Genomic DNA, 12,970 nt, shown 5'->3' with positions numbered 1-12,970 from the left:
ACTTATCTGCAGCACAGCTTATCCTCTCCCCACCCTTTAATCCCCAGGAGAAGTGGCTAATTGAGTGCCAACGGGGCAGAGCCGCCAAGGCGCGCTCAGCCTCCGGGGCAGGTGACAAGGACAAGTCCGTCCCCAGCCAGCCAGAGGTGGCTCCAGCCAGCGCTGAGAGGCTTCACGGCTTCGGCTGCCCCTTTTTATAACACATACTCAGAAAAAGAGATATCCGTGGGGTAACGGTGAGTAATGCGCTGGCTGCTATCTGCCTTGCTGAAAGGGCGATAAGAGCGAGTCTGTGATAGTCCCACTTCCCAAATTAGGCAGCCAAATGATCAGGCCTTTGGAAAAACACCACAAAACCCCTCCCTGCCACCACCTCACCACTCGCAGATAAGCACCAAGCATTGCTAACAGCCTCAGCATCAGTCCCCAGCCTTTAAGAAGCCGTGACTCACACGAGATTGGTTTAGATCTAACGTGATTTATTTTTTTTCCATCAACAAGTGTGAATCAGCTTCGGATTTTCTCCTCGTTGATGGACTACAAATGGGTTTTAAACCCAAAAATGTGATCAAGAGACAACTTGCTGTTCCTACAGCAGGATTTCAGTGCTTTTTTTTTTCCATTTGCAAGAAAGGTACAACTTTTTTTTCCAGCCAAGCCATGTGGCAACAACGTGTCTGTCAAAAGCATTCCTCAGGCTAAGTGAGGCATCTTCCACCTCTGCCCTCGGCTCAAGCCAAGTTTTTGAGCTCTAGTTCATACATATTCCACCAAAAATAGCTGCCTCCCAGTCACAGTAGTGTCTTAGATGAAACCACTGCTGGAAGATGGGTTTGTTTTCACGCTGCCAGCAGCTATGTGCCAATAACTGCTGGCACAGCAGGCACCCAGGTGGGCGATGGAAGCGACCACGCCTGGTCCCATCACCACTGGTTGTCTCAGGGCACCAGAGCCACGTTCCTGGGATGTTTGGCTCCTGCTTTGAAATGGTCCCCAGCGCCTGTGGTAGGGGTTTGGGTGGCACAGGCAAGGTTACAACCTTGGTTGTGCCTGAGCACGGATCGCCCTGCAAATGTCCCTAGCAGAAAATGGAACACCGTTAAGAACTTGACACTGAAACAACTCTTTGGAGGGGGCATTTTGCTGCTCTGGCTCTCTCCTCATCAGCTTTATCTGCCCTGGGGGTGAAACTCTGTAATCCACACCTCCCAAAACCAGAGATGAAAGATCTGGGGCTCAGCACTAGCTGAAGACCAGGGTGACCACAAGGCTGGGATCAGACTTCAGCCAAATCTTCCTGCATGTGCAGGAGTGCTTTGCACTGCGGTTCTGGTGTTTGCAAGCTCCTGGAGCAAGGACCTTTTTTGTCCTTTTTTTTTTTTTGTACAGCTTAGCACCATTTGATTTATGTCCCAAAAGTTCCCATTTGCCAGGTTAACTCTGGGCAGAACTACACCGTTCTTTGTACCGTGCTGTATCTCAGTGCTGACCTAAATTAACCTGAGACCCACGAGCTGCACGCATTGAATTTGGAACCTCCTCCACCTACCACTCCCCAGTCACATTCTAAGAAATCAGGAAAATAAAAAAAAAAAATCAGAACTTTAAATACAAATACAATGAAATCATCCGTAAGACATATGTGGTAACTTACCTGCTCGCTGTCACAATTAGCTTTTTTTTTTTTTTTAAACTGAATTTAAAGCAGATGAAAGCCCTGAAGGCTAAAGTCTGCTAACTTCACCCCCCACCAGCTCCACAAATAAATCTTGTGGGTTTGGAAATAGCTGCTTCCCCACCTCTAACCACAGGCTTGACAGTCCCCGCCAAGCCTCTCGGTTTCATTACTTTCTGGATCTTTCACACACATACAAATATGCGTACATATGCGCGCACACACACACACACAAAAAGCTGCCCACTTATAAACCTGACAGGTAAAATTATTCCCTCCTTCTGCAGCCCTCCTAATTGCCTCCCATGGGCTCTCGCGAAGCGCAGACGTCACTGGCTAAACACGAAGTTCACGCGGTGTCACTGCTGTGCCTTTCATTAAGGCAATATCTGTCTCGTAGCCCAGCGTGTGCGTTACTTCTAATTTCACTGCTTGGACCCACAAGCGGTGTGCGACTTTCCAGGCTGACTTTAAATCATTACGCCAATTTCCCACAGTCATTTAAAGACAGTTTCTAAAGAACCGCTTGAAAGATGTTGTGTTTTTTTAAAGCCCAAAACTATATTTTTTTCTAACGTGTTTGTCCCAGCATACAAGGGTGCTCTTCCTCCTAACAATTTCCTCAGAAATTGATGGTAATTCAAGGCCTCATTCAGCCAGTATCATTAAAATTGAGTTACGATATAAGAGTTATTACAAGGTTTTACAATATTTACCATCTTAAATCTCCACTGCTCGAGGCCTGTGAGTCTCTACTTTTTTTCTTTCTTTTTTTTTTTTTTTTTTAAACAGAAGTGAATTTCCAAGTTGAATTTTCCAAAGAGAATTTCCCCATCGCAAAAGCAGGATCTCCCACACAAGCTGCTGGTGGTGTTTACACCTCCCGAAATCCAAAAGAGGAAGCATGCCACCTACAAGTAACGGCAATGATTTTAATTGGATTACGGCAGCCATCAGGACATAAATAAGCAACCAAAATAATTAGCGTCGTGGTTCCTTGTTTGCAAATTGGGGCCTGTAACACTTGCTCCCAAGTTCAGGATGCAAACCTGCTCTTCCCAAAGCCCTTTTGAACCCTGTGCCCAGAAGCAACAGGACCTTAAAAATTCGAGAGCCAGACAGAAGAAACTGTGCAAGAATTGGACTTAACCAGAAAAACCTTTAAAATGGAAAAATAAACAAATCTGACTGCTGCTAGCTGTGGGGCACTCAGAAAATAGCAGTGCCAAAGAAAGTTTTGCTCTGTTAACGTGCAAAAAATCGCACAGCTTTATAATTTATAACAAAGTGAAATAAATAGAATTAACTTAATGACTGATTTATAACAAAACAAACTGCCTCCAAAGAGCTTGGATTAATGAATAGCAGTGATCAACATAGTAGTTTTCCACTTTCTGAAGCTGTAGGTAGTAAAAACAAAGTATGCAAACCCAGATGCTTAAATCTGGGCTCCTGCTATAGATTTGCACATTTAAAATCCTCGTTCTAATTTTTCAAAAGATTCGTAACAGCTCTGCTGCTTTGAACACCAGACTGCACTGTTAGTACCCAACCAAGGATTTTTTGAAGCTTGAGATTTGAAAGGCTATGATTAGAAATACTGGAAACGAACCACTAAAATATCAGAAAGTACCCACTGACTTCCCAACTGATTTCTTTCAGCAGGTGAATCTGCTGATTACAGATTGAACAGGGAGTCAATAACTCCCATTTCTATTTCCACCTCTGTCAATAAAACTATTCGGGAGCATTTCTTCCAGGAAAGATCGCCTTCATATCCTTCCATACAGGATATCAATTTGTCAATGTTGGCTTAGGACAGAGATCTCTGCGTTAATCAGAGATAGGCAGGCAACCCAGCTGCTCGGTGCACGAGCTGGGTGTCAGGGAAGTTATCTCAGCACCCGCCACCACCGTGGGCAATCCACACAGCTCCTGTGCTCCACAGGCCGGACTCTTTCAGACTATAAAGCCACATTTTGATTGCAACAGCTCGTTCGGGATACAAGCGAGTCTAATAAGACCAGCTGCTACATCTGTAATAGATAGCTATGAAACTATGTTCCTCCTTTGCATAAACGCGAGACCCTTGTCCAAGCCCACAGAAACATTTTTGCCCCCCCCGACAAATACCTAACCCCATTCAAAGGTGCAGGTATGCATACATTTATTCCATCTGTGCACTCGAGCTGCAGATTAAATACCATTTTTCTGGGCTTGACAGAAAAGAGACCTGGAGAAAAATGTGAAGAAAAAACCACCAGGGAATGGCTAGGATCTAAAAGCTGCTCCCACCACAGGTGTCCTGTTTCCCCTGAGGGCCACTTTTGGCTGTTTGTCCCCCCCTCGCCCCCCCCCCCAGAAGTTACAACCCAAAAAGCAGAGGGATGGGTTAATGCACTGAGCGGAACAGGTCACGCTCTCCATCCCATATTGCCTTCCTCCTGCTAACAGAGGCAGGCCAGGCACCCCAGCGCGGTGCCCACATCTACCACAAGGTTCACAAAGCCAGTTCTACCCAGCACACCTTCCTCCTTTCTGCCACTCCAGCAAGGAGAGCGAGTGTGGAAAAAACTGATGAGGGCAGGGTGGGTGCACAGACCCCATCCCCAGCCATACAACGTGCACAGCAATGTTTGGAATACCCCAGAGGATGGTTTTCGTCGGACAAAATTATGGACGCCGGAGGTAGTAGCTTCTCACCCCAAGGATGATGACTGAAGGAGACACCCAGAAGTCCTACCTGGGTTTATGGGGACTGACACGTTCCCTACAGAAGAGCCTGACCCCGGCCAGCAGGTCGGTCCCTGACCAGGGCAGTGCATGGGCAGGACCCAGCGTGGTCCCTTCAGAGGAACCTCGCCACCACATCCAGACGCCAGCTGCTCCCAGGAATCCCGAGATGCCTGCAAGCACAGCACTACGGGAACAAGAAGGGGAGGCTGAGGTGACAACAGGATTTTCAGCCTCAGGTGTTCAGGCACTTCAGGGGAAAAAAAATAATAAAAAAAAAATCCTTGCTGTTAGCATCGGGAGGGTTGGAGAAGGTAAGATTTGCACAGAGACAAAAGGGAGAGACGGAGCTAGATCCCACGTGTCCATACTTGCTCCTGTCTTGTAAGCACTGGGGGAGCAGAAGCCTTTTGGAGCTGGTCCCCATCCCCCAGCAGGGCTTTTCCAGCTCCTTACCGCTACGGTCACATGAGGTCCATGCTGTCCCTCAGTGCCCAGCCCACCAGGACAAACATCTGCCTCGTCTCCCCGAGGGGCTCCTTGTGCCAGGTCTCTGCAGCACGTCCTTCCTTCCCCCAGCTCCTCTCCCTGCTAAAGGAAGAGAGAGAGCAGTGCACTCTGCTTCAGAAAAACAGAGCCCACCCCCCCCCCAAAAAAAAAGCAGCTAACTGCTTTTGGTTTGCAATGTGGAAACGGGAGCCTGGCCAGCTCTTACAAAATACACTTTTGACACTGATCTCCCCAACAGGAACAGACTTGCTGGGACCGTACGGACGTGTACGCACACCCACACGAGGGGAAAGCTCCGAGCTGGGCTCCAGCCACCAGCACCAACCCCAGCCTCCATCACCGAGAGAGGAGACCAGCTGGTGGTGCCACCAGCCTCGAAGGGGACCCCGTGGGTTGCCAATGCTGCAAACACCTCGAAAAGTAAGAAGGAAGAGATCAGTCTACATCCATCAAACAAGGCAGCTAAATGAATTGCCCTTTACGAGAGCTGCGAGCGCTCCGACGGCAAATCTTTCAGAGTTTGTGACAATAAATCCCACCCCCCACCCTATTAATAAAATATAATAGCGATTCTGAGAAGAATGGCCTATTATCTAAAGTCTTAAAATGACAGAGCAATCAAACAGAAGGTGAAATATAGGGCTGGGAGAAGCGGTTCTGGGGAGTTTGCAACCTCCCCTCATGGTGCACGAGCAGATTGCAATAGATTTAGTGGTTTCTAAGATAGAAAACCACCACAAAACAAGAGCTTCATATCCTAAAAAAAAAAAATCTAAAAATAATCCATCGAATGCACATTTTTAAACCCTTCTCGGCGCACATATGTCAATTGTTTGCAGAGCTCAGAGGCACTGCCGGGATCTGCCACCGGAGCCTGCAGAAGATGCAAGCCCCTGCCCTCCCACGCTGCAGCTGTCACGGGGTGACAAGCAAACAGGTGGCAGCGGGGACAGCCAGGGTGACGTTAGCACGTGTCCGGTGCTGCCACTACGAGGGTGGGCCCGGAGCACCATTTTGAATATTTTGTCCCAAGGGAAATGTACAGAAAAAAGGAATTTAAAGTCTACAAAATAATTTGAGATCAAAAGTTGTGTCTGATGTCTTTTTTATTTTTGTTTCCTGGAAAAGCATGGCCAAGACTACAGTTTGTTTTCAACTCCTTGCTACTTTTGTAGGGATATGAAATCTAAGAAAATTGTCAAAAACATTAATATTTTTTCCCGTTTCTTATTATTATGCCATTATTCTTTCTTCCTCCCTTATTTTTTTTTCTCTCCTCCTCATCATCCAAGGGCCAAATTCTCCAGAACACTGCCTTACTCAGGTATATAACCACCAACACAAAAAAAAAAAACACACTGATCCCCCTCCTTGCATCCAGCCACTAATGCAAAAACTGCTTATGACTTAATGATGTTCCTCCACGCTTCGTTAGCTTTTATCAGGACCAAAATCAAGATTCGTTCCGAGTCCTGCAGACCTGTCATTCAAGATGGACGTGGGGGAATGGGATAACTTTCTGGCTTTCTCAGCACCGTTGGGCTTGTTGCCATCAATTTCAGCGGTGTCAGAAATGTCACCCATGGAGATTATCAGCAATAGGCTGCTGATTCTGATCCAGCCCCAATTAGCAGCTGCCTGATAATTGTTGACATTGGAGAGCTATGAAGTAAATGGGGGCCTTGATCCAATGAACCATAAAAATAAATAACCATAAAACTACGTCTGCACTATAAAATCTCACGCAACGATTGCCAGTAATGATTCCTGCTATTTATACGCGCTACCTGGCTGGGGAGGGCTCAGTGCTTAGACTCATAACAGAATCTGCCCTAGCCATCTTTATGAGAAGGTGAAGGGTTGAGCAGGCAGTGAACCTGCACCATTATCCTGCCTTGCCCCTAGTAAAACCCAAATCAGGGCTGCAATGTCGCGGGGAGATCAATCATTGTATCTCTGCCCATGGGGTCTTTCAAAAAGGCAGGTTTCGAGCACTTCTACAAAGTTCTGGGTCTCAGAGTCAGCCCCTTCTCAAGCCCTAAATGACCCATTAAATGTGGTGGCAAGTACAGGGAACAGCCTCAAATTTGCTTTGAGCACATCTCAAACAAAACACGACCCCGCTCAAACAGACACCGCCTTCAGTTCACCTTTCCTGTCACCTCACCTTCGGTATTGCTTTAGCATGTGTGAGCATATTAAAAAGAACATGTCTGCCAAAAGCATTTTCATATCAAAACCTACCGAGTTATAATTGACTTTCCCCAGAGAACATTATGTGACAACTCACTTGTGAATCAACCTGGGCTTGTAAAATGATCTTGATCTTTGCCAAAGCCCAGCTGTGGCTGGCTCTTAATGAGCCACCAGCAGGGACACAACTTCGTACTCATTTAAAAACTCCAGCGCTAAAAACCATGGAAACCTGGTCTGCTCTTAGCAGGTCTTCTGACAGTCCTGTACAACCCAGTTAGTAGCACAGAGGCAACAGAAAGGCTTTAATGGCTTGTTTAGGGTCCAGTCCTACACAACTCTGTGTATCAAACTCCCATTGCCTTTGAACTGCAGAGGAAAAGCCTTAAAGCTTTCTTAGTGCTATGCTAGCCCTTACAAAAGGGAGATTTTAATACTTTGGTGCCTCTACCAAGCTTAATTCATCATCGTTGGCCAATAGCTCTGAGATCCCTTCGTGGAAGGTGACAGAGTATAAAGTTATCATTCGCAAACAGCCTATTGATGTTTTCTCCAAAGCAGCCAAATTAATACAATACCAGCTCCTTGCCCACGTTCCACGTAATTAATTCAACACTCGGATGACATTTCATTTAATCAAGACGTATCATATCTTCTCTTTCAGATGAAAGAAACACTGAAGTTATAATAAAAACAGGTCGATATATCAACTACCAACTATTTTTCTCTGTATTTCTGCTGTACTCTGAAAGCCAAAAAAGAGCTGACTCCTTCCCTTCTTGATCTGTTCCTTGTTTGATATGCCAGTGATATGAGAGCCACTCTCAGGCAGTGAACTTCTCAGAATAAAGACTACATTTTCATTATGTTTGTTTGCAGCAGAGTTGGGAACAATTCTTTTTTCCCCCAAACAAAAGAGTATTTTCATTTAAATAATAAATAAATATATATATATAATTATCAAACCAGACCTGACCACCTGGCCCTGCATTCTGACTCTGATGGGGATCGGCTCCAGCTGTTCCAAGGGAGTTTTTTCCCCAAATCCTCTGTAACAAGCCAGTTTGCATCCTGAAACAAGAGGGCTTCGATCTGCTCCAAGCTCTTAAGAGAGAATTTGCAGCTTCCCAGTTTCCACCCCCACCCCCAATTTTTTTACATTGTGCTTTCAGAAGGGTAGTGCAGTTAAGAGTCAGCTAGTGAAAGAACTTGATTTTTGCACCCCCAAAGTATTTACAACCTTCTTTGACATGTTTAACAGAGAAAGCCTTTTGCCATACCAGGTATTTCCATATTCTCCATATTTTGGCCAAGATTTCATGAGATAGGTTCAGCTGCCTTCGTATTGTACTCAGAGCGTTGCAGCCCCTTTCCCGAGGGACTGTTGGAATTGCCTTTCTGGGTTCCTAATGAGGGAAGGAACTGGAATGCTGTAAACTCACAACTTTGTCCGCTTCGTGTAAATCAAAGCACAGCTGCAAAATTTGGGAACAGAAAAAAGTGAGGGGAAAAAAAAAATCTCCAACCACACACATCCAAAATATAAATACTCCTGGCTAGTAAATGTCACTTGACACTCTCACATCAAACCTGTCATCAGCTCCAGCGTTTCAAGGAAAAACACTGTTGGGGTTGAGTTCACAAATCTGTCCCTAGTTCTAATTTACAAGTTACCCTTTTATATTAATTATTCCTAAGTATGCCGTAATGACACATTAAATTTGCATGCAAAATCCTAGTTAAAGCCTGAACGAGCCAAGACCTCTGAGAAGGCGCTGCACATGAGAGAAATGTATTGTTTTAAATAACTACCTACTGCTGAGCTGGGGCACAGAACGTATTTGGTAGCAGTAAAACTGCTGGAAAGAGGCAAGAATATTTTGAAAACAATACATTTGGGTCCTGCTAACGTAGGAACAAATGAATAAACATATATTAGGGTAGGTAGAGGGGGTTCATGTTTGTGGGTTTTTTCTAAGCAAATAAATGCAAGCACGTATTTGCATAGGCTGCCGATCCTTGGAATTGGGAGTTAGCCTGCCATGGTCACAGCTGTAGCAAATGCATGGAAAATGCAGGTAGCAGAAACCATGCTAATTCCCAGAGGCCAAGCAGTTGCAGGGACTACCCGTAGTTCAGTGAAGCTTTAAATCAAGTTAGCGAGCACTGGCCCTGTTGTGATTTGCATGGACCTTCCCACAGTGCACCAGGATGTTTTTACCTCATAGCTGATACCATCAATGCTAAGCAAATTGCTTGCATAATTATGCATATTTGCACGGTGCTGTCAGCTGCAGCTGATGTCACTTGCTGATTATCTTTCTCCTAAATTTTTAGTCAATGGAAGCCTGTGGGTGGTTTGCTTTTTATTTATTTATTTTCTTTTTTTTTTTTTTTCTTTTTTCGGTGTGTGTGTGTGTGTGAGACTCACTGTGCCATGCCAGGCATACTTTTAACACTATTGCTCTATTGCCACAGATGTGTTGTTTCAGATGGGGACGGGGTGGGAAAGGCATCTGGCTGAATTCCCCCTTCCCACCCCATGGAATGTCATTATTAATTATAATTTACCTTTCATATTAATCACACGATCTTCATAAAGCAATCAGTCATCCCACATACCGCAGTCATAAAAGGATCACATCTTATCTTGCCCTGATGAATCAGTGCTCAGTACATTTTAGGTTTCCCATAATCATCTGGCGAAAGCATTCTTTCAAGCCCTTTATTTTAGATTAATAATGGACATCAGGACCCCATAAGAGAAATAAAGGGAGAGCCAATTCTCCAGCAAATGGAATGATCCCAGAAAAAGAAGTCCGCCCTTCGTAGGGATGGTTACAGAAAAAGCAGTGCAGAGACAACACCTCACTGCTCATTACGCATCATGCCACCCATCAAAAAAAAAAAGTATAACATACAAGTTTGGCCCCATCAGAGCATCCTGCTGTGCCCATGTTATCACAGATGCTTCCCCAGAACATAAATTCACAGGCTGACATATAGAGCTGACCAACGGGTTGGCAGGGGGTTGGGAAGGCTGGTGGCACACATTTAGTGAGATGATGTCCAAGAGAGGCTCCAGGAGATGGTGGGCTGATCAGATCCACCACCAAGTAGAGCTTTACCCAAGCCTTGACAGTTTGGAAAGAAGGTAAAGGATGAAGGAGCTGGAGCATCGTGAGGTGCGTGGCTTTCTGGTTCCACTTTGTTAGCTTTAAAAAAATGAAAATCTAATATAAAAGTCAAAGTGTGACAATGAGGTGACACTCAGGAGCTGCTTGCTCGGCTCCAAAATCAAACAGCCGCTGAAAGCCAGGCCTGTACCTGTGGTTTGCAGACAACAGTAGGCTTTATTCTCTGGGGACCAAGCAGGGCATGGAGCCTTTGACCTGGATGTCACTGGTTCATAACACAGACAGATTTTGTGAGCGATCAGAAGTGAGCAGCGCCCGATGGCTGCTTGCTTCTTCAAGCGAAAGACAGGGGAAAGGCCCGCTCCGGCTGCCCACAGCCCAACAGCTGCCTCTCAGCACTCAGCAGCAAGATTGCCAGGGCTGCCCCGTGGCCTTGGAGAGAACAAATCCTACAGGGAGAACAAATCCTAGAGTCCAAGGAGAGGCACGCATGGGTCACCAGCGCAACCGCAGCCACAAAATGCTTCCCACAAACCAGCTTAATATCTACAGTAAGAGACCAAAGGGCAATGTTATAATCCTAAATGAAGCATAATCCAGGGAAAGGCCCCATCCAGGCAACGTGGAGCAGCACTGGGAACATGGTCCCAGCCTCGACAGCTCCTAAACCTTTGTCCTTCATCATCAGATTGGTTCCTCCAGCATTGGCTGAAATGGGAGATACAAGGTGCTGGCTATGTTCTGGGAGCCTGGCTAAACCTTCATCACCACAGATCTGGAGCTTCTCGCAATAACCATAAATATCTACAGCTCATTTATTCAGAAACCCAAAGAAGAAAGGAAAATCCTTGCTGCTCTCCCACCTCCTTCAGAAAAAGGCATGGACAATCAGGAGTATCTGTCAGTAAGGCCAGCAACAAATGGCCCTTGTGGCTCTGAACACACATACTTTGGCAACTCTGGAGTGTTTGGGGAATATATTACCCCACAGCAGGCTCCCTCCTATTTGTTTACCCAGCAAGCACACTTAATAAGGAGCCTGCTCAGGAGGCCATGGTTATAGCGCAGCGCTGCTCTGTCGAGCAACCAGGCTGGGTTATGTTGTTGATCATCAATTATTAGGGGGTGGGGGGAAAGAAAAAGCAGGCTTAAATTAAAAGCAAACCCAGAGTTTATTAGGCACGTAGTAAACCAGGCATAAAGACAAAGACACTCAGCTCCTCCTACCTTAGAGCAAGGCTCTCCTGCTTGTTCCTGGTGCTGCTCTCCATCAGCAGGCAGCTGCGCCTTTCTGCTCCGTGCCCACAGCATCCAGGCAGCCCATGGCACCCCAAAACTGCAGCCACTCAGGGAGGACGAGGCACTGATGTTCCCGTGTAGTTAACTGAGGGCAGCAGTTGTGGGGACTGGAGTGGCAGGACACATGAGGGGTACTGACACAAAGAGGAAGGCATGGGGAGATGAAAAAAGGAGACAGAAGAGAATGGAGTACAAAAGGAGAAATGTGAAGAGGTGTAGTTGGGTAAGAGAGGAGAAATGAGGAAATATGGGAAGAGGACAAAGCTGGGGACACAGCTGGAGATACAGGCTTGGAAGAGCATCTCCATGCCCAAGGGAAGAGGAAGAGCTTGCCATGGGTCAGCATACCAGAGCAGGAAACCCCCTAAGGGGCTGAGCCCATCAAGGACCTCATGTCAAAACAGAGGGGCAGCAAGAAGCTAAGGAGCAGAGGAGAAGGAACAAGCAGCATGGGGGAACATCAGAAAGACGTTATGTGCTGACCTTCACCTCGCTGAAGGAGCAGCATCACAACAGTGGCACCGAGTTTGCAGACACTGCACAGATGTTACAGCATCCCAAACACAGGGCATGTGGGGTTTGACCAGTCAAAAACACGAGTACTTGGCTGTACATCGGGCAGCATAAAGTGTGCTAGCGAAGCTCTGACCTCTCCGTGGGTAATAACCCAGATTCATTTGCTTGAAAAATTTATCAACCACTTTTTGCCATCCTTGATGCTGCCTTCAAGATTCCTTGACTTCAGAGACTTAGTTTGGGTTAGCCAAACTCTGGGGAGAATCCTGCAAGCATACAGACCCAGTCTCTGCAGCCTCAGTCAAGTGGACCTCATCTCATTTCCATCGCCCATTCCAGTGGCCTACCAGCCAAACAAATTTGCCACCACCACATATGTTTTCAGCATACGCAGGTGCAGCACAGGAAAGAGACTGGTAATCAAAAATAAAACTTAAAAAAAATCAAACTTTTTTTTTGTCCAAAACCTTCCAAGAGGAGGCTCTGCAGAGCACTTTGGGCACACCCAGGTCTTTCACAAGCGGCCAGTCCAGCAAGGACATCTGGCTGATGAACGACTCAGGTCACCTCTGGCCAACCCTCACAGCAAAGGAAGCCACTGACTCAAATCCGGGTTTCCTGACTGCTCTCCCCACCCATCCAAGGAACCCAGCCACTTTGTCATCCCTCTGGAGCTCTCTTGTACTCAGATCAAGCCTCCCACCCTGTTTTCCAAACCAAACTGGTCTCTTCCTGGCTTCTTCCAACGATAAGAAAAATATATATATATATTCTTCAGCAGAAGTCCCAATATCCTAAAATTTGAAATCAAATTTGCCTGCCACAGAAGAGGACCCTCAGTCTCTGTAGACCTCACGCAAGATCTTTGCTGTCAAACCCCAAGAGAAGCTGCAGAAATCCTCATTTC

At 46.2% G+C, this 12,970-nt stretch overlaps 1 protein-coding gene across 4 annotated transcripts in view; it reads right to left on the bottom strand.

Annotated features, from left to right (window-relative positions):
* Positions 1-12,970, bottom strand: part of LOC308201102 (uncharacterized protein) — a 59,495-nt gene that overhangs the window by 19,354 nt on the left and 27,171 nt on the right. The window contains exons 8-10 of one of the 4 annotated variants that reach the window (XM_080607896.1): positions 11,476-11,681; positions 8,392-8,586; positions 8,083-8,182 (exon numbers count right to left, since the gene is read on the bottom strand). The exons of the other annotated variants lie outside the window; for them this stretch is intronic. Coding sequence (XP_080464022.1) covers positions 8,083-8,182; positions 8,392-8,413 — 122 coding nt within the window. The 5' untranslated portion in view covers positions 8,414-8,586; positions 11,476-11,681. The remainder of the gene's footprint in view (positions 1-8,082; positions 8,183-8,391; positions 8,587-11,475; positions 11,682-12,970) is intronic. 4 annotated transcript variants of the gene reach the window in all.

The sequence above is a fragment of the Anser brachyrhynchus genome (assembly GCF_964034855.1).
Source record: "Anser brachyrhynchus genome assembly, chromosome: 11".
Classification (NCBI taxonomy): Eukaryota; Metazoa; Chordata; class Aves; order Anseriformes; family Anatidae; genus Anser; species Anser brachyrhynchus.
Note: the sequence above shows the minus strand (reverse complement) of the source record. Positions and strands in the feature narration are given on the sequence as shown.